This window comes from Gossypium raimondii, chromosome 9 (genome assembly GCF_025698545.1).
Source record: "Gossypium raimondii isolate GPD5lz chromosome 9, ASM2569854v1, whole genome shotgun sequence".
Lineage (NCBI taxonomy): Eukaryota > Viridiplantae > Streptophyta > Magnoliopsida > Malvales > Malvaceae > Gossypium > Gossypium raimondii.
Genome location: NC_068573.1, coordinates 40,217,894 through 40,238,775, shown reverse-complemented (window position 1 = coordinate 40,238,775; position 20,882 = coordinate 40,217,894). Strand labels below are relative to the sequence as shown.

Sequence of the window (20,882 nt, the reverse complement as noted above, 5' to 3'; positions counted from 1 at the left end):
GCATTTAAGCGTATCTTGGAATTTCAGAATCACTATCATCCCAATCAAAATGTTGATGAGTTCTATTTACATTGGTTTCATATCAGGTAAAAATATTCCTTTCTCATTCCCCTTGTCTGATAAATAACTTCTACACAAATGAAACTTTTGATTTTTCCCACAACATTCCCTTCTCTCTCAATGGTTCTACGGCACCGCCATCTCAAATTCTCTTCCTTCACTTTAATATTTCCTCCACAACATTGTAGGTGAAAATTTTGAGAAACACAATTACATAAAACATTGATATAAAAAAAAAGTTTAAGTTGAAATGATTTGGTAAATATATCGAAAATCGTAGTGTTTCAAGTTTTGCATATTTTCTATTTTTATATTAAAAGACATAAAAAACAAAATAATATATTTTATTTTATAAATCAACTTTCTTTCAGTAATTATTCAGCTTAGTTACTCTAAAACTAACTCAATTAAGAATTTAATATATAACTAGAAATTTTATCACAATGTACATGTGTGTAAACTATGTATTTAAAATACAGTGATGTGTTTTAAAGTTACATACAATAAATAATGAAATATATGGTTTGAAAATAATTAATAATAAATAAAATATGTAAGATATTAAAATGAAAAAATAGATTAAATTGTGAGTAAAATAAAATTTAAACACATAAATACATCGGATTAAAAATGCTAATGAGTATAATTGTTCATCATGGTCTTGTCATTAATCTTGAGTTGGAGTTGAGTTAACTTGTGACACCAACTCAATTAACAACATTATTAATGTTAGAAATCCCATCACACGTGTATTTAGAACTCAAATGTGTGTTTATCATTTGCATAATTTTTATTGTTTTTAATTAAAAAGACTAAAATACCCTTGAATAATATAACTTGTTTTAAATACGAAAGGCTATTTTTGTAATTTCCTTAATAGACTTGGTGCACAGTTGACTCGTGACACTAATCCAATCATGGATTTTATTAATAGTATAAATATATAACTAGTGAAGGTAATGGAGTGTGCATAATAAAATAAAAATTTATAAAAATATTAAAATAAAGTTTAGTTGAGTGGTAAATTAAAATTTTACTAATATAATTGGCGTGAGTTTGAATCTCAACATATGCATATTTTTGTTGGTTTTTTGAAGTGAAAAGACAAAAATACCCTCAAATAATATTACTTATTTTAATTATGGAAGGATATTCTCATAATTTTGTAACCAAATTGGTGTCCGGTTGACTCGTGACATCAACTCAATCAATTATTTTATTAACAATAGAGATATAAAGTATAGATACCATAGTTTTGTTTTTTATTGCCACGTGTACTAAAAAATTAGCCGACACGTGGACTTATTAGGTAGTGAAGTCATCATGAAATATCTACATAAAAAAAATGGTTGAGCATAAATAAGATTAAGGGTCAATTTACCGTTGAAACTATCGTTGAGCTTAAATAAGATTAAGGGCCAGTTCTTCATTGCTTTTAGAAAGTGCTTTTGAAAAGTGCTGTGAAAAAGTGCTTTTGAAAAGTTTAGTTTAAAATTTGAGTGTTTAGCATTGCTGTCAAAAAGTGCTTTTGAGAAATAAAATGTCCATTTTAGACATGTTATTATCAAGTAACAAATATGTACTTAAATAATATTTAAATTAGTTAATATTATTATATTTTAGTAAGAATATAAAAAATTATTATAACTTGTTGTTAATATTTTAATATATGAAATATAAATTTTAAATATTTTAAGCAATAAATATTAATTATTTATAAAATTTAATTAGAATATAATAAACTATATTTTAAATATTTAAATATAACCATTAAATATTTGTAATTAGTATTTAAAAAAATATTTTTTTTTTATTTTTAATTAATGATTTTAACACAATTGTAATTAAGCACCAAGAAAAAAAAATAAAAATATCATGTTATTAGAGGGTTGAAAAAGTAATTAAGCACCAAAAGTGTTTTTGGGAGAGGAAAAGTTAAAATTTTTAGCTTCTCCTTTTCAGCTCCTTTTCAGAAGTTCTTTTCAAAAGCACTTTTGAAAAACTAAAAATTTCAGCTAAAAGTAGCTTGTTCTTCACAGTTTTTCCTTTAAAAGTGCTTTTGGAGTCAGAAGTGCTTTTTTTAAGTAATGAAGAACTGATCCTAAGTGTCAATTTACTGTTCAATTTCAAAAGTAATTTTCAAGTTTAACCAATATTTTTAAAGTCAAAAGTAATGGTGAATAGATAACTTTTCAAACCAAACAAAAAAAAGTTTAAAAAATAATTTTAGTTCTCAAAAGCTAATTCATGTGTCAAATTATAAATTTCTCATTCATTTATAATAATTATAAAAGGTAAATATGATTTATATATTCAAATTAAAATATACAAATAATTTATATTAATTACTTAAAATATTTAAAATTTATATTTCATAAATTATAATATTAACAATGAGTTATCATAAATTATTTTATTATATTTGTACATATTTTTAAAACAAAAATAATAAAGAAAAACATGTCATCATTGTAATAATAATAATAATAATAATAATAATAATAATAATAATTATTATTATTATTATTATTATTATTATTATTATTGGATAAAAATTATGTAACAAAATTTTAAAAGATTGATATAATTAATCAAATATGACATAGGTTGAAATGGTAAAGTTAGTTTGTTATATTTTATATAACAATTCATTTTATTTGTTTAAAAGTATTTAAAATTTATATTGGATATATCAAAATATTAATAATATTGTTGTCTTATATTTTCATTGAAATATAATAATATTAACTAAAATCTTATCACACAGCGTATGCGTGTGAAAATTACAAATGCCTACTTAAATAATAATAATAATAATAATAATAATGAAATGTATTGTTTGAAATCGATTAATAATAACACATAAAATATGTATGTTATTAAAATGAAAAAATTAGATTAAATTGATTATCATGGTGTTGTCATTAATCTTGAGTTGGTGTCAAGTTAACTTGTGGCACCAACTCAATAAAATGCATTATTAATATATATATATATATATATATATATATATATACACACATATAACTAATGGAGGTAATAAAATGTGCATAATATATAAAAATAACAAAATAAAGTTTTAATTGAGTAGTAAATTAAAGGTTTTTCTAATGCAATTGATATGAGTTCATATCTCACCATATGCATATTTTTATTGATTTTTAAGTGAAAAGACTAAAATACCCTCGGATAATATTGCTTATTTTAATTATGGAATGATATTTTTGTAATTTCTTAAATGAATGGGTGACTCGGTTGAGAGTAACACCAACTCAATCAGGAGGTTAAATAATAGTATAAATGAATTTTAAGATCATTTAAATGCATATTTTTTACTTAACAACAACATGTCTACGATGAATATTTTATTTCTAAAAAGCATACACTTAAATCTTAAACAAAAGTTTTCAGAAGCATTTTTCATAACAATTTTCAGAAGCAATGAAAAACTAACCCTTAGGGTGCGTTTGGTTCGCTGTATTGGATTAGAGGTGTAATAGCAAATCAACTGTTTGGTTGAATGTAATGGAATAAAGGCGTAATAGTAATCTTGTGTTTGGTTGAATGGAATAGAGGTGTAATAGCATAATGGAAAAAACTAAAATGACTAGAATACCCTTAGCATAAATTTGTTTTGGTAAATGATTATTGTTATTGTTATTTAAATTTTAATAAGATTATTATTATCAATAATAAATATTTTAATCATATTTAAACATAATTATTATTAAATATATTTTAATTAAAATATATAATTTAATAAAATTCTTAATAATTAGCGAAATTTGTTTTGGTAAATTATTATTGTTATTGTTATTTAAATTTTAATAAGATTATTAATATCAATAATAAATAATTTAATAATATTTAAACATAATTATTATTAAATATATTATAATTAAAATATATAATTTAATAAAATTCTTAATAATTCATATTCTTATATGAATTTACTCAAATCATAATATATGATACTTGTAAAATATAAATTAACATAATTATTATTAAATATATTATAATTAAAATATATAATTTAATAAAATTCTTAATAATTAATATTCTTATATGAATTTACTCAAATCATAATATATGATACTATAAATAAAAATTTGAAATAATTAATATTAAATATATTTTAATTAAAATATATGATTTAATAAAATTTAAAATAATTATAACTAATAAATTATATTTTATGAATTTGTATAATTTAAAATAATAATTATTACATATAATTTAATAATTAATATTAAATTTCATAAAATTCTTGATAATAAATTTTCTTATATGAATTTATACAATTTAAAATAATTAATATTAAATATAATTTAATAGTGATATATAATTTCATAAAATTCTTAATAATAAAATGTTCTTATATGAATTTACTAAAATCAATATATAACTTGAGAATTATATTATGCATAAACATAATTAACTTATATTAAGAAAATGTTAGATGAAAATGAAATTGTACATCATAATCCATATGTTATATAGTTTTACAACATCAAAAGTTTGAACATTGATATTTAATGGTGAGAAAGAAATCTTCCGACCCATTCCAACCGGCAAATGAAGGTAAACTAAAGAAAACGATCATTTGAGTTGGATGATCGGGAATTTTACTCAAAGCATCATACCGCTGATCGTCAGTTAAACCTTCAATTGACCATAAGGCTAAATATAAATTTGAAGCTTTCTCTTCCATCTTTTGATGTTCTTCTGACTTCTGCTGAACTACCACCTCGGAGGCAATACTCCTACTGATTTGATCGCCAACGGCCTGGATTTTTTCCCCCAACTGTAACACACCTTACCCGTATCCAACACCGGAATAGGGTACGAGGCATTACCAAAACACCTACACTTGTAAACGTATTTAACCGAGTTATAAAATTTCATCAAAATTAAAATTTTCAAAATAATTAACATGTTTCTATAACTTTTCACAATATATCCTCAAAATATTATAATCATAATAATTAGGGCCTGCGAGACCCGATACATACTCATGCAATTTAATGCTTCATTTCCATTTCATTCAATTCGCAATTTCTCATGCTCATAATTTAAATCATATCACTAGAAATTTCCATTTAATTCACGTACAATTCAATGACATCAAATTCAAAACTAATACGTATTTACCATTTAACTCAATGTTTATTGATTATACCATTCAATAACACATTTATGAAATTCTCAATTTAGCAATGAAAATATCACTTTAGTTTGAATAACAACATCGTCCTGATATAAATACACTACCACTTATCCATTTACTTTAATTCTTTTGGGCCCATTTGTCACTTACCATCCTTAATCAAATTAGGGAACGGTCACGGAAAATTGAGTACTTCACTTTCACTTTGCCATAGTATAACTATGGTCTTACGTATGATCACTTATCACTTGTCCCTGATCAGATAAGTGTAGCCACCTATCACTTTGTTTCTTGATCAGATAAGTGTAGCCACTTATCACTTTGTTTCTTGATCAGATAAGTGTAGCCACTTATCACTTTGTCTCTTGATCAGATAAGTGTAGCCGAAGCTATCACTTATCACTTTCCACTTGTCACTTGATCAGATAAGTGTAGCCGAAGCTATCACTTATCACTTTCCACTTGTCACTTGATCAGATAAGTGTAGCTAAAGCTACCACTTATCACTTTGTCACTTGATCAGAAGTACTCAAATCCGGCGTTCAGCTCAATTTGATCATTTATTCATATATCAGGCTTACCAACATGTGTTAATTCATAAACCATTCATGGTATTATTTCATGCCAAATCATATACTGATATACCATACACACATACTATGAAACTTTATTTTCACACATGAGCTTAAACCATGACCAATAATGCACAAAAATAAGCATCATTCATATTTCATCGTTTATGAGTTATAATCAAACATATGACCATTTATACACGAATCATTCATATATTTCCCAATTTTCCTCCTCCTCCTCTCCATTCCACATCCTTAATGTGTATAACACACTTAAACAACATTAACCATAATTTCAATATTCACTAACATGTATATTCAAAGCTGTTTATCCGAGTCAGAGTCACTAAATTATTTTTATCCGGAGCTACAGAGCTCCAAATTAATATCCGTTAATTTTCCCTGAAACTAGACTCACATATATTCATACCATAAAATTTTCATAATTTTTGGTTCAGGCAAATAGTACAGTTTATTCTTTAAAGTTTCCCCTGTTTCGCTGTCTGACAGTTCCGACCACTCTTCACTAAAAATTAATTATCTCATTGTACAGAATTCGGATGATGTTTTAGCTTGTTTCTTCTAAAAATAGACTCATTAAGGATTCTAACCATATAAACTATAACTCATAATCATTTTTTTACAATTTTTAATGATTTTCCAAAGTCAGAACAAGAGAACCCGAATTCATTCTGACCTTGTCTCACAAAATCTATTATATCTCATGATTTACAATTCCATTGCTCACATCATTTCTTTTATAAGAAACTAGACTCAATAAGCTTTAATTTCATATTTTATTCATCCTCTAATTCAATCTCTACAATTTTTGGTGCTTTTTCAAAGTTACACTACTGCTGCTGTCCAAAACTGCTTTAGTGCAAAATGTTGATTTCCATTTTGCCCCAAATTTCACAGTTTATACAATTCGGTCCTTTCTCAATTAACCCTCAATTAATCTAATTTTCTCAATTAGTACTTTACTAGACATTATAAGTTGTTACACAACTGTTGAAATTCAGAATTTCCACATATAACTCTATCTTCAAACTCTTTTACTATTAGGTCCCAAACATTCACTTTCTATTCAATTCTTTCAATAAAATCAGCATATGAACAATTTAAAGCTCTAATTTCATGCTAAATCATCATATACTTCCAGCACATATTCATATCAACTTTCAACTTCTTTCATAAAATCAAAACTAATGAATTTAACAAGTGGGCCTAGTTGTAAAAGTCATAAAAATACAAAATTTCAAGAAATAGTCAAGAATTGAACTTACTTGTAATAAAAATATGAAGAACCAGCTTGAAGAAGCCCTTCCATGGTGTTTTAGCTGATGAGAATTCAGAAAATGAAGAGAAATCTAGATAATTCCACTTGGGTCCTAACTTTATTAAGCAAATTTTGCAATTTTCCAATTTTGCCCTTAATTCTCCTTACTTTCTTGCTGATTTCATGCCTCTGTTGTCCAGCCCAAATAGACCTTGGGTCTATTTTCTTTTAAGCCCTCTTCCTTTTATCATTTAAGCTATTTAATCATTTCCCAAAATTTTGCATTTGTTACAATTTAGTCCTTTTGTTCAATTAATTATCGAACTTTAAAATTTCTTAACGAAACTTTAATACTAACTTTTAACACTCCATAAATATTTATAAAAATATTTATGGCTCAGTTTAAAATCCCGAGGTCTTGATACCTCATTTCGATTCTAATTATTTTAATATTTATTTCTAGTGCACTATTCACTATTTCAAAAATTTTCCTAACTTCATATTTAACTTATACTTACTAAATTAATAATATTTTCTACCCATTTGTCGAATTTAGTGATCTCGAATCACCGTTCCGACACCTCTGAAAATTCAAGCCATTACATTTTTTTTTTCGTCAGATTTGTGGTCCCAAAACCACTGTTCCGACTAAGCCTAAAATCGGGCTATTACACCAACAAAGTGGCAGCCTCATCAAATGAAGAATACACATTATCACGAGCATCAGATTTCTTCTTTCTCTTGTTTGAAGATGAGGAACCCCCTTGGTCTCTATCTCCTCATGGATCTGCATGTAAACATCCATGTCGTCTAAAGAGACGTCGACCCAAATCATAGAATGTGTTTCTCTCTTCATTTATATCTCGTAGTATGTTCATCCTCAGCATGTATTTCTTCAAGAACCTCAGCAGCTGTTTGAGCGTCTTTCCCAGTCGCCCGATCTCTTGCGTATATGGCAGTAAGCTGGTTGTAGTAAGGGAAAGAACGATGTCCGAATCGAGAGGCTTCTTTGTGACTCTAAAAAATGAGGAAATCATATTAGTTATAAGTTTTGTAAAAAACAAATAAATACTTGAAATACATTTTACCTTTACATAGGATTCCCAAATCAGATCATCGGCAACAACGAAATGCTTATGCTCGTCCCAACCAAAACCATTGTTGTTTTGGCCATTAAGCATGTCGAGACGACTGACCATTCCCTTTTTAGGCACCTAATCCGAGATTCAATATTTGGCTTCGCCTTCAACATTGCTCTTGGTAAAGCCTTTTCTAGCATTTTTTCTAGCTCGTTCAAATAATCGGTCTTGAACCCAGTATCAGCATTAAATGTTCCTACATTGTGCAAATCCACCATGCAAGAAACCAAGGCTGCATCTTCTTCTGGAATCCATTTTCTTTTGCTTCCTCGAGAAGCTTGAGAAGAAGCATGTGACCGTGGAACACCGACATAATTATCTTAAGAAAAAAACAAATTAACATTATTTACTGTTTTTAATATCATGAATCAAAAGGTGAACAATTTATAATATTATATCGTTAGTTCAATATCATGAATCAAAAGCTCAATACTAAATTTAATGAAATAACACATGCTGAATGAAAAGATAATTAAATTATAATTCAACAAAGTTTAGTACAATACAGAATTTTAATCAAACACCACCAAAGTTTCATAAACTAGATACATAAAATAACATCAACAAATTAATTGTAACTCAATTTGTCCCTAAACCTAACTAATTTCTAGATGCTTGCCATTCATCGAACATTTGGTTGGTTAGTTCCATCCTCCAAGTAGACCAAGCATCCGATGGATGAATATTTGTGATATTCGGTTCATCGTCATCCACCACATTAGTAGGTAATCCTTCTCCCACCTCCGCTTCAATGAGATCAATACTCATATGGGTTCGAATAAAATTATGGAGCAAACAACATGCAATAATAATTCTATTGTGCACCCTTACAGGATAAAACGATGGACTCCTAAGTATTTCCCATCTAAGTTTTAATAAGCCAAAGCATCTTTCAATGACATTACATGCTGAGGCATGTTTCATATTAAAAAACTCTTGCGGAGAACTTGGCTAATAACCCTGACACCACTCGTTCAGATGATATTGCTGTCCTCTAAATGGTGCAAGAAATCCCTCACAATTTGTGTATCCAGCATCAACTAGATAATAACAACCTATAAAATAATTTTTTTAATAAATGATTAATTCAGCACACAAAGTTTGATCTTAATGAATAATTCAAATTCCTCTAACTATACACTTTACCATGAGGAACTTTTAGTCCATGTCTTCTACTAATGGCATCTCGAAGCACCCGTCCATCGGTAATTGAACCTTCCCAACCAGGAAGAACATAAACAAATTGCATCTTAGGTGTACAAACACCTAGCATATTTGTTGCTATGTCACCTTTTCGGGTTCGATATCTAGGTTTATCAAATGTTGGCACCCTAATCTTGATGTGGGTTCCATCAAGAGCACCTAAACAATTCTATATCACATGATATAAAACCTTGAGTTAGAATACTAATTTAAATCTAAGTCAACTAAATGTTGTACAAGCTATATATAAAACTCAGTCTAATACCTTAAACCATTTCTACCTTGTGTCAGAAGAATCGGCTGTAATTGGCTCCAGCTTTTTAAATAAGACATTTTCTAAGCGTATGACAGCATTTAAAACACTATGAAATGCTCTGCTAACAGTTTCCCCGGACCTTCTAAAGTGATGCTTGATAACTCGATTTTTCAGGTGATGGGAGATGATATGTAAAAACATTGCTACTTGCTCATCAACAAGCATGAACCTTGACGACTTCAATCCCCCTATCGATTCTAACATCTCACATAGTTTAAAAAGGCGCTTCTATTCATCCTAACTTGTTCAATATGTGTCTCGTCACTAGCATATACAAGCCTTTTCACATAATCCCGTTTTGCATAAAAATCTAAGGTATAGGACCTAATCCTTGGTCTATGTAGGCTAAGGTGGCACCCATTCTAAATAAGAACCAAATCGCAATTCTCTGATTTCCAACCATATTGTCACAAAGAATACCAATTCTTTTACACTCACACTTTGTGCAATTAAAGGCGATTTGAGCCATAATTGCAACATATTAAAATTGAAATACACTATCAATGAATTGAAGTTGCAATTACACATTATCAAATAAAATAAACAATACAAATTTAGAACACACGAAGCAAAAAAGTATCTACTAAATGATATCGTTGCAACTTTAATTTCATTTCTTTATCAATCACCCAAACAATAAAGAAATTATAAAGCATGTATAATTGACCTAAAATTAATTGTTGGTGTATGTATAATTGACCTAAAATTAATTGTTGGTATATGTATAATTCAAGTTTTAAAACTTTTATAACATTTAATTTCAGATAAATATATTGATTAGTTCATTAAAGCATGTTCAAAGTTTTAACATTAATTAGTTTAATAAAGCATGTTCAAAGTTTGAACATTGATTAGTTTATTTATTTATGATTAGTTTAATTAAGGTTTTCTAATTTTAAAACAAATAAAATAAAGAATGAGGATTTGATTTAATAATAAAATATTAAAGTCCTTATTTTAATTATTGATTAAAATAATTAAGGTTTATAATTATTGAAGGAATTGCTATTTACTGATTTCACATTATTGACCACTTTGAAAACAAATTTATATATAATTTTCCTTAGAAATAGTAAAAAGGGTTCAATAAATATGAATTTGGAGACCCAAGTTTAATTAGATTTTCTTCACATGGTAAGTTCAAATGTGAAAAGATTTTCTAAGCAACATTGTTTTTTTTACTTTCATTCATTTAGGTCTTATTTTAATTTAGTTTTATTATATATGATTTATTTTGATCTATATATATATATATATATATATATATATATATATATATATATATATATATCACCAATAATCATGCCAATTTGAATGCTTTTTTGAATGCTCTTTGATGAAATTAATTACTTGTTTGATCTTAATGTCTGACTTTTTCCTTTGTATTATCATGGCCTATGTTCAAAACACATGCTCTTGAAATCATACTCTTATCCCAATCTATATGCCTGTCCATGCATCACTCATTGCCAAATTCAGCACATCAAGATAAAGTTCACATAATAAACAGGGGATCACCAACCAGCATTCTTCCTCTAACAAAAAATAGTTATATTTCCATATAGACACAGATTTGCCAACTTCACATGATACTGAAATTTAATAAGAGAAACGGCCATTCTTTAAACCAATCATCCATCATTTTGATTATATTATAACAAAAGACCACTTATCACACACACAAAAAATTCCAAACACATGCTTTCAGTTGTTTCACGCTCTTAGGAGAATACCCTATTCAGTCTTGTTCGAATCTTGTCATACCCTATTCAGTCTTGTTCGAATCTTGTCATCCGTAGAAAAATCAAAATCAACAATTAACACAAATAATCAGAAGATTGCAAGGCAGCAAAGAATTTTGAGCATTAGTGCCCTTTATAAGCAATCCAGGCAGCAATTAACATAATCAATCACGAGACCGGAAAGCAAGAAAAAACAGAATAAGACGAACTCAACAACCATTCAGAAAATTTGCTCAGAGCTAAGATCTTTTAAGCTCTAATGCTTAGTTACCAATAACAAATTAAATCATTCCTATAGCCCCTGCCATAAAACTAAATTCTTAAATTCCCTTGCACTTAAAATAGGAGAATAAAGATTTAACAAGCAGATAGAACCATCATGATCTAGCAGCTTAAAGATAAAATAGAAATTCGAGAACAATCTAAAAAAATGACATTCGCATCAAGCAATTAGATCAAAACAAGAATTAAGCAAAAAAAACAAAACAAAACCCATTAAAACTAACAAAACCAAGCATACCCAGATCAATAGTGGTATAAAAAACGAATGCATCAATGTGCATGATAGAATTAGGAAAAGTTAAGAGATGGAAGAATAAACTCCTACTGGTTTGAAAAAGGAGTGGAGAAATAGTGGGGATTTTACATATAAAATATAAATAAAACTTTGAACTGAAGGCAACAAATTTTGACATCTAAGCTAAGGGATCAAAGATTAGATCCATTTTGTCCACTGCTTCACAGAAACATCCATGCAATGCATATATATCTACCCCTCCCTACACCAAAAACCATATATGCTAAAATGCCAGTAAAGTCTAATCGCCTCTTTCTTTATCGCTATTTATCATATTTAAAAGATTTAATCAGGAATAAGCAAAAATATATGAAATTAATTAATAATCCTAGCACTGTATCTTCCTGTGCTAAATGATCAAGAAAATAATAAAAAGGGATTCAATGATAACAGAGACAGAGATAACAAATCTAAATTTCAATAATATACATGCACAACAGTTGAAGATAAACATGCAATCGGGGAAACTAACCTGTAATGAGCAACTCGGGGCAGAGTGCAATAAAGAAGAACCTGTATATTGATAAGAAAGCACAAAAACATGGTTAGGCTTATTTGATAAGAGAGCATCAGTCACTTAACAGCATGTATATTGAAGAAATACACCAGAAAAAAGCATGAAGAAAATACCAATAAACAGGAAGGATTCAAACTTAAACGTATTTTCCAACTGACAAATAAACCTCATTCATTTAAAGGATCATAACCTTTGTGGAACCCAAAATTTTAGAAAAGTAGTTGTTAAAGAGAGTGATAATCCAAGCAAAAAGGAAAGTATTTATCATACACCAGTATATATGTACTCAGAAATAACATTCACAAGCTACATAACCATGTATGTTCAAATAGAGAAAAGTATTTGCCCATTGATTTCATGGATTCGGAAGAGACCAACCAATTCGGCTAATGAAATTCATATTATGTACATTCAAGCAAGAAATGTATATCAGATAAAATAAGCTCTCAAGGGCCCCTTTAATATTCTTTTTTGATCCATTTGTAGTATAAAGTTCAATTCCTAATTTTCTTTTGTTCGTACATATGAAAGCTCATTCAGCTTGGCTATACACATGCAACTATCTAATTTTTAATTACTTGGACCTCAATAATCTCATAAATTATATTTTCAATAAACTGTGTGCCTGCACAGAATCAACTTACTAAAAATTTTGGGCAATTACTCTTCAAAACGTCTCAACCAATGTCTCTTCAAGGAGATCAGTTTCATCAATTGTGTCAAAGTTGAACTTCACCTAAAAACAGATGTAGGTTCCCAAGAATAAACACAATAGCAACCTACAACATCTAATTAACCAAATAGAATGCACAAAATGCATACCAAGATCAGTATGTTGGACATTGTATTTGTTCTTGCAACATTCACGGTTCTCGAAGGTGTTGGCATGAACTCGATATCCCTTGTGTGACCTAAAGGAAACAAGATTACAAAGTGAAAGTAAAAATTAATGTCCACTGTCTGGGGAATCTCAGTAGCATCAAAGAAGCATCAGAGGAAAATTGGTCTAATCAAACTAGCAAATCACCCTCACTTTTGTGTTACATTTGCTCAATAAGATTCGAGTTACAAACTCCAAATTGGAGTCTCATCCACTAGAACAGTCTAAACACAAAAGTTGAAGAAGTGAATGCACTAACAAGGCAGTAACCTTTACCTTTCAGTAGCAGTAACCTAGAAACCCACTACTTGAGAGCAATCGAAAGAGTGACAGAGAGAAAAATAAAAGAAAAATGTCGACTGGTTGAGAAGGCCAATCGAAAGAGTGACAGAGAAGTTGTAAAGAAAAAGAAAAGAAGGTAGAAGGAAATCGGTCGAAACTTGAGCAAATGGGCAGAAGGTAGAAGGAAGGAATACATTGGGGAAGCCAATCGGGAGGGTAAAACAGGGAGGGTAAAGGATGCAGCACCTGATCTGAGCAAATGGGATGTATTACAAATCGGTGGATTTCACCGATTAGGTTAGTATTGTATTACAGGCGTAATAGCATAACCATGAACCAAACAACGGCATAGAGGCGTCTTAAGTGGGGCCCACCGATTAGGGGTGTATTGGCTATGCCAATACACCCAACCAAACATGGCGTTAGTTTGTTTATATTGTAATAATTCTATTTTGTGATTAATTAAATATAGTTTAATTCTACTTCAAATAATTTATTTACGTTGTATTTTTAATGCACATGTAGAGCTCAAATATGTTACTAAAACTTGTTTTGGTTCTGGTTCTGCTTAATTTCTAATATTACAATGATGCACATCTTCCATTTATGGGAAATACTTCACCTTTATTTGTGTCTCCTCTCTATCCCAAACATTCTTGCTGAGAGTAATACCTTCACATGAGCGATCCTTTCGCCCACAAAAGGGGCTCACCCAACCGTCCATCAAGTCGCACTTAATGTGCACATCGCTCCCCAATCACTATGCCACCCAAACCAACACATACTATACGAACCAAAATAGCACATACCTTGTTGGTTATCCACCAACACCCCCAACACTAGCAGCGCTATCCCAACCCACCCCCACCAACAACACAAAATCCCATCGTGTAGAACCCAGTGATACTTTGAATTACGAGCTCAACTTAGACTCTTGCAAGAACAAGTAAAGCTGCAGTCGGAGACAATAAATTAAGAAGAATGCACAAGTAATATAGGAACTCTAGATCATCTGAAACCAACTGCTCAACACGAGTTTTATTCTAAATTCAACATTTAGCCTTCTGCAATTCATGGTCTAAGGTTTAAGATTTTGTTTTACATGCTTTGGAAATATTTGTTCAAATCTCACTTAAAGATTTTGATGAATGCGTCACTTTCCTTGTGGTACTTTTTCAAATGCTTTCCTCATTGAAAAATAAAGATGAAGAATTTAGGAATCATGGTAAAAAATTTTGATGCCCCTAAATATAATGTTGTTAAAAAATAATATATATTATCTATTATACTATAAATAAAATAAATTGGTGCCATGAGTTAATCGGACACCAACTCAATTAGAAAAACACAAATATAAATCAAATCTATATAACAAAAATAAAGAACTTGTAAAGTTATGCAGGTAGTTTAATTTTTAAACAAATAAAATCACACTTGAACTTTGGCCCTTCAAAACCAAATGTCTCAATTTGCTCATTTACAATTTCTTTTTACTGTTTTATTATTATTATTATTTTAACAATAATTATTATATTTTCAAAAGAAAATCCTTGCTCAAGTATTTTTATTTCTTTCACTCGTAAAACGAATGTGTCATAAGACTAATAATACAGAGTATTATTTCTTTTGTGCAAGTTAAAAGGGTTTCATCCTTTCTCTTTTAAAGAGTGTTTTAAATCACTTGTAAAGCCCAAAATACTACTAAATTTTGCTTTGATTTAAGATCTCTCCTCTTCAATTGTATGACTTGGGTTAATTTGACCATTACTTAATAAAATTTCTCATAAAAGTTTGGTTTAAGAATTATTTAGATTATTCTAATTGTTTTAGACATTTTAAAGTGATAATATGCATCTAAATTTATTAGTATTATGACATTTCAATAAAAATATTGTAATTCATTATTAATATTTAGAAATATACAATATATTTTAAGCAAATAATATAAATTAATTGTAAATTTTAATTTGAATATATAATATTTTAGTATAGTGATGGTCTTGGTATTTGGCATTGCATCAGCTGGTGACGGTAAGAATGATGATGGGTGATTTTTTTATTAACAGAAGGAACAAACTAGAAAATGTAGAGTACGAAAGTAGCTTGCATCAGAAAATAAAGTATCCGTAATACATAATGGGATCATAGCAGTTAATAATAAAACCAAAATCAAATATCTGAGGTTTCATAAGTTGCTGCCCAATCAAGTCGAAATATCAGATATGTTTTAATGTTGCACTTTGAAAACCATTAAGGAATGTCCTTCAATTTGGACTCGCAGTGACTATTACTATTAATGAAATTAATTTAGTAAGGTTAAGAGCATTGTGACACCAGTGGCCCTTGGGTTTGCCGCTCAGTTAGTTGGGAATGAGGCATGTTTTTCCACTGCTCAGGTTACCCATTAACATTCAAAACAACTTCACCCTCCACTCCGCTCCGCTGCACCACAACTCACGCAGGAATCATAAATTATGCCTACAATGCTGTACCCTCATGCCAATATATCTACTCTGCAGCTTCGACTTTAAAATGATGAGGCCCCACTGAAATTTGAATGCTAATAAATGTTTAGTGCTTTCACGACACGCTTAATTACAGTCGCGCTTTGACATGCATGCATTTGTGGCAATGACTACGCACTTAGACCAAATGCACCTACCTTATTCATTCACAGCAGTAATGCACTTCCGTTCTCTGTCTTCATGTTATGTATCCTGCTCACCCTCAGTATAAGTGCTTCAAATTCAATCTTTCATTTTGTTTAATCAGATTAGAGAATAAGATCTTTTGTAAATTAAAATTTTTAACTTTAAAATAATATAAATCACATCAGATAAGAACATTTGGGAACGATTTCAAAAGAGCAGATAGCTGCAAGGCCATGTCAGCCATTGAATGGTAGAAAAGCTGAGCTTTTTGGTTGAAAGCTTTGGAATACAAACTATTTCTCTACTTTATCAACATCTAGATTTTACTGGTTTTATTCAAAAAAAAAATCTTCTTATTGGAAAGAAAGAAAGAAAGAAAATTGCTTTCTTCATTTTTCACCTCAAATTTAGCATCGAATGATTTGGTTCTAAATATATAATACAAAAAACTGTGCCTATTATGTTTAAAAAATCCACTTTTTTTAATTTCTTATTAAACGAAAACTTTTACAAACTTGTATTCCAAAATTTTAAATCACTTGTTATTTACAAACTGTTACCAAATCCAAAATTAAAAAGAAAAAGACAAGAGTAGACATTGGAAAATTGTGCTTGTTTTTACCTCCCCAAACTGCCACCGTAGACCACGCCTTAGCTATGGCCCCACCACTAACAAAACCTTTTCCAACACGGTTTAGATTAACGGCTCCGATCTTCTACCAGATGCGAACCGCTTCATTCCTCCTAGACTGACCGGCTCAGTCTCCGTAATTTCAGGCTCCATCGATATTGCTTCACGATCATCTGGCGGCAAGCGACACCTAACGTCTCGGTTCCTCGGCGGCGAAGGCGCTTCTGGAGGAAGACTGCGTGGTTCACGTGCTTTGCCAGTGGACCCAAAAATAGCACAAAAATTTGGAAAGCAACCGCTTCTGCTTCTTCTTGCCGTTTTCTCTTTAACTGTTTCGGCTTCGGCGGATTTTTGGCTGTTCTTTCTCAGTGAGCGATTCCGGTCTCGCCTCGATTTCACTCTTCCCATACAAGAGACCTTAGGCGAAGACGGTTCAACAACTGGAGGATCGGTTTTAACGGAACCGGATCGTTTAGGAAACAATCTTGTAGTTGCAGGCTTAGTATTCTTCCTGTTGTTGGTCTCAGCAAAGCAAGATTTCTGCGGTTTGGGCAATCCGATGATGGAAGCTCTAGGCTTTCTCACAGAAAAGCGTTGAGAATTGGAGTCGGGGTTTAAATTAGGATTAAGATTGGTAGAGTTGGGAGCTGAGTTTCCTTTATGCGACTCTTTCCGTTGGTAAAAAGCATTGCGATCGAACCAGTCGAACTCGGAGTCTTTGGATAACCAAAAGGATTCAGGCGGGAAATCGGCCGGGATTTCATCGTCGAGAGATGTGTCGGCCGTGTGGAGGTGGTCGTCTGGATCGTTTTGGGTGGTAGCTAAAGTCTCGCAGACGATTTTGTTATCGCAAGAAGCACCGGCGCAGGCCGAAACAAGGGTTTCTAAATTGCCCTGTGGCATTGTACCAACAAACGAAAGAAGAAGAAGAAGAGTTAAACGAAGAAGGAGAGAGAAAGTTGGAGAGAGGAAGGTTGAAGAAAGGAAGCTGCCTCTAAATAAAAAAGAAAGTTTTTTATTGTGGGAATTTGATGAACAGACAGAAAATGAGTTTTGGAGGGAGAATTTCTACGTTGTTGACTGCTGCGTGCCTTGCTTCCTCTCTTTCGTGGATTTTCAGTTTTACGTTATTATTTTATTATTTGTATTTTTCTTTTTTGAGTTAAATTAAAAAAAAAAGGGAATACCGAAGCAAAAAGTACAACTTTTAGCAACAAGAAAATGGAGTTTCCCTCGAATTGTTGTATGTAGGAAAAAGAATAATTAGGTCGATGTAATGATGATTTGCTTTGGATCGATGGGATGTTTCGACATATCTCTACTACAAGATTAATTACCTTAATTATTCAATTATATTGGTGCGGTTTGATTAGGTTTAATTAGGTCTGATTGCTACAATTTCTCCGGTTATATTGACTATATCAACTTGCGATACATGCGAGTTTTGGTCTTCACCTACCGTGTTTTTTAATTTAGCGTAATTAATGTATGAATAATCATTATTATTGGATCACCTAATTATTTATTTTAATTGTTACGAGGTTATATAATTGAAAACTTTTGTAGGATAAATTTTTTAGGGAGCAAATTTAAATTATATATTTTTACGAGAGTTAAAATATAATTTTATTATATTGACGTATATTTTTATATATTTTAGAATTTCATCATTTTAAGAATTAAACTATAATTTTATAAACCAAAATTTAATTACTCTCTTCTCAATCGACTTAAATATTTAGCCTAAGTGAAATTGTCGATTTCTCTTTGTGAAAATGTTGATCCTGGAAAATCCATTGTGGAGAAGTTGATTCCTAAGAAGGTTAGGTTCAGAGACAAGGAGGAAGAGACGAGTAATGACATGATGATCGAGCTGTCCTCAGATCAACCTACTTCTTGGAGAGACATGCTTGTTGGCCACTCTTCAAAGGGTGGCTTCAATGGCTTGGAAGTTATTGATATTTTGGAAGGAAAGGAAGTTATTGATATTTTGGAAGGGGACATTCAAAGGACTATTGTGAATGGCGTGCCTTCTATTACTTTTTCGGACAGGATTCATTAAATCCTCATCCGGGGTATGGATAATACTGTGATCTTAAAACTTCTAGGCCGTAATATTGGTTTTTCGGTTTTGCAGAACAAAATTTACAGCATATGGAGACCCTCAACCCCTATTCATATGATGGATATTGAAAATGGCTATTTCCTAGTCAAATTTCAAAACAAGCTGGATTGCGAAAAGGCTCTCTCTGAAGGACCATGGACTATATTTGGCCAATATTTGACTGTTCAGCCTTGGACGATGACATTTGACCCTACACAGGCTTACCCAAGTATAATGATGGCATGGATCAGATTCTCTACTTTACCTAGTTACTTATACAACCGTAAAATCATTACAGAAATTGGAGAACTTGTGGGTAAAGTGGTCAAGTTAGATATGAACACTGATAGTAGGACGAGGGGACAATTTGCTAGAATGGCAGTTTATGTCAATTTGGAAAAGCCATTTGTGTCCCAAATCTTGATCAATGGTCGATCACAAAAGGTGGAATACGAATCTCTTTCTATTATTTGATTTCACTGTGGAAGGTATGGTCATATGGAAAACATTTGCAACTTTAGAATTCCTGACTCTACGGTTGATATGAACATTGACTCATCTGTGACGACACCGGAGAATAAAAAATTAAACATTGAAGGATTGGAGAAGAAGGACGAGAACTATAGACCGTAGATGATCGTAGAAAGGAAATCAAGGCGTAAATTTAGGGACAACCTGCAGAAATTATCCGAAAATCAAGAGAGGGAAAAGGAAGGTTCCCGATTCAATGGCCTCAATAATAAGGATTTAAACAAAAAAATTCATGACAGAGATATGGTTGATTTTCAGAGTTCTAAAGGGAAAGCTATTTTGAATGAAGATCAGCGCAGGAAAGATTTGGGTATCCAGAATAACGGTCAGTCAAAATTAAATAGAAAAAATAATAAAGGTAAATTTAAGAAGGTGGGCTCTAAAATTATTCTAGGCCCTATTATCAAAAGGAATACTGGACCGCAAATGGGTTCTAGCTTAATTCACAATAATGCTAATGAGATTATACAGATTACAGATGAGCTTACCACTGGATTGGGCCTAGAGGATTCTTCTCCTGAACAGGCCTGGGATTTGGTGGACCAAGATGTCAAAGAATGAGAGAAACAATATGCCTCTGTTGCTCCTGGCAACTATAGTAGATCCTTAGCGGCAGAAGCAATGCCAAATGATGTCATCGACGAGGAGATCTTGCATGTCGAATGGGAGTCTTCAGCGTACCGTTCAACCTTGACTTTAAAGGGGTTTAACAGAGGAGAAATGGTGGTGGACGTAGGTAGCCTCGACTCCGACAAGCATTGGGCGGTGGTCTTTATTAAAAGTAAAGATGCTCTGTCCACAAACAGCTCTTTGGTTCCGGTGGGGTTCTCCGGGCCAGGTAAGGGGAATAAATTTAAAGGCATAATTAGTAAGCAGAATAAAATCCTTCATGGCATTAACGTGCGATTCAAAAATGCTGGATCCCAACGTGTTTCACTAAAGAAATCCATGGAACAATTAGCAGAGAGGATTTCGGCTATCTCTAAGGATAATTTCGACTCTGGAAATTCTACCAGAGATGATGAGCAGAATGAGGGGTTTAATTCCCCTGGGCAGTAAGGCTGCTGCGTTTTATTTGTTTTGTTCCTTTTGAATTTTATTTGTTTGGGTTTTGTTATATTTTATTTTTAATTGTCTTCTAATTTTTTATAGAACCAAATCTAAAAATTTTCTCATAGAACTGTCAAGGGTGTGCTAGCAAAAATTTTATTTGAGCTTTTCGGGAATATAA

General features: G+C 30.9%; 1 protein-coding gene across 4 annotated transcripts; it reads right to left on the bottom strand.

Annotated features, from left to right (window-relative positions):
- Positions 1-15,818: 15,818 nt before the first annotated feature.
- LOC105799676 (uncharacterized) lies at positions 15,819-18,115 on the bottom strand. Of its 4 annotated transcripts, none has more exons than XM_052620506.1 (3): positions 17,008-18,115; positions 16,397-16,486; positions 15,819-16,280 (listed from the first exon to the last, which is right to left on the bottom strand). In XM_052620506.1, exon 1 carries the CDS (start codon positions 17,917-17,919, stop codon positions 17,080-17,082), a length of 840 nt encoding a protein of 279 aa, XP_052476466.1. In that variant the 5' UTR covers positions 17,920-18,115; the 3' UTR covers positions 15,819-16,280; positions 16,397-16,486; positions 17,008-17,079. The 4 variants fall into 4 exon arrangements, with proteins under 4 accessions (XP_052476466.1, XP_052476462.1, XP_052476461.1 ...); XM_052620502.1 differs by having other exon boundaries at positions 16,397-16,451; XM_052620501.1 differs by having other exon boundaries at positions 16,397-18,115.
- Positions 18,116-20,882: the final 2,767 nt, after the last annotated feature.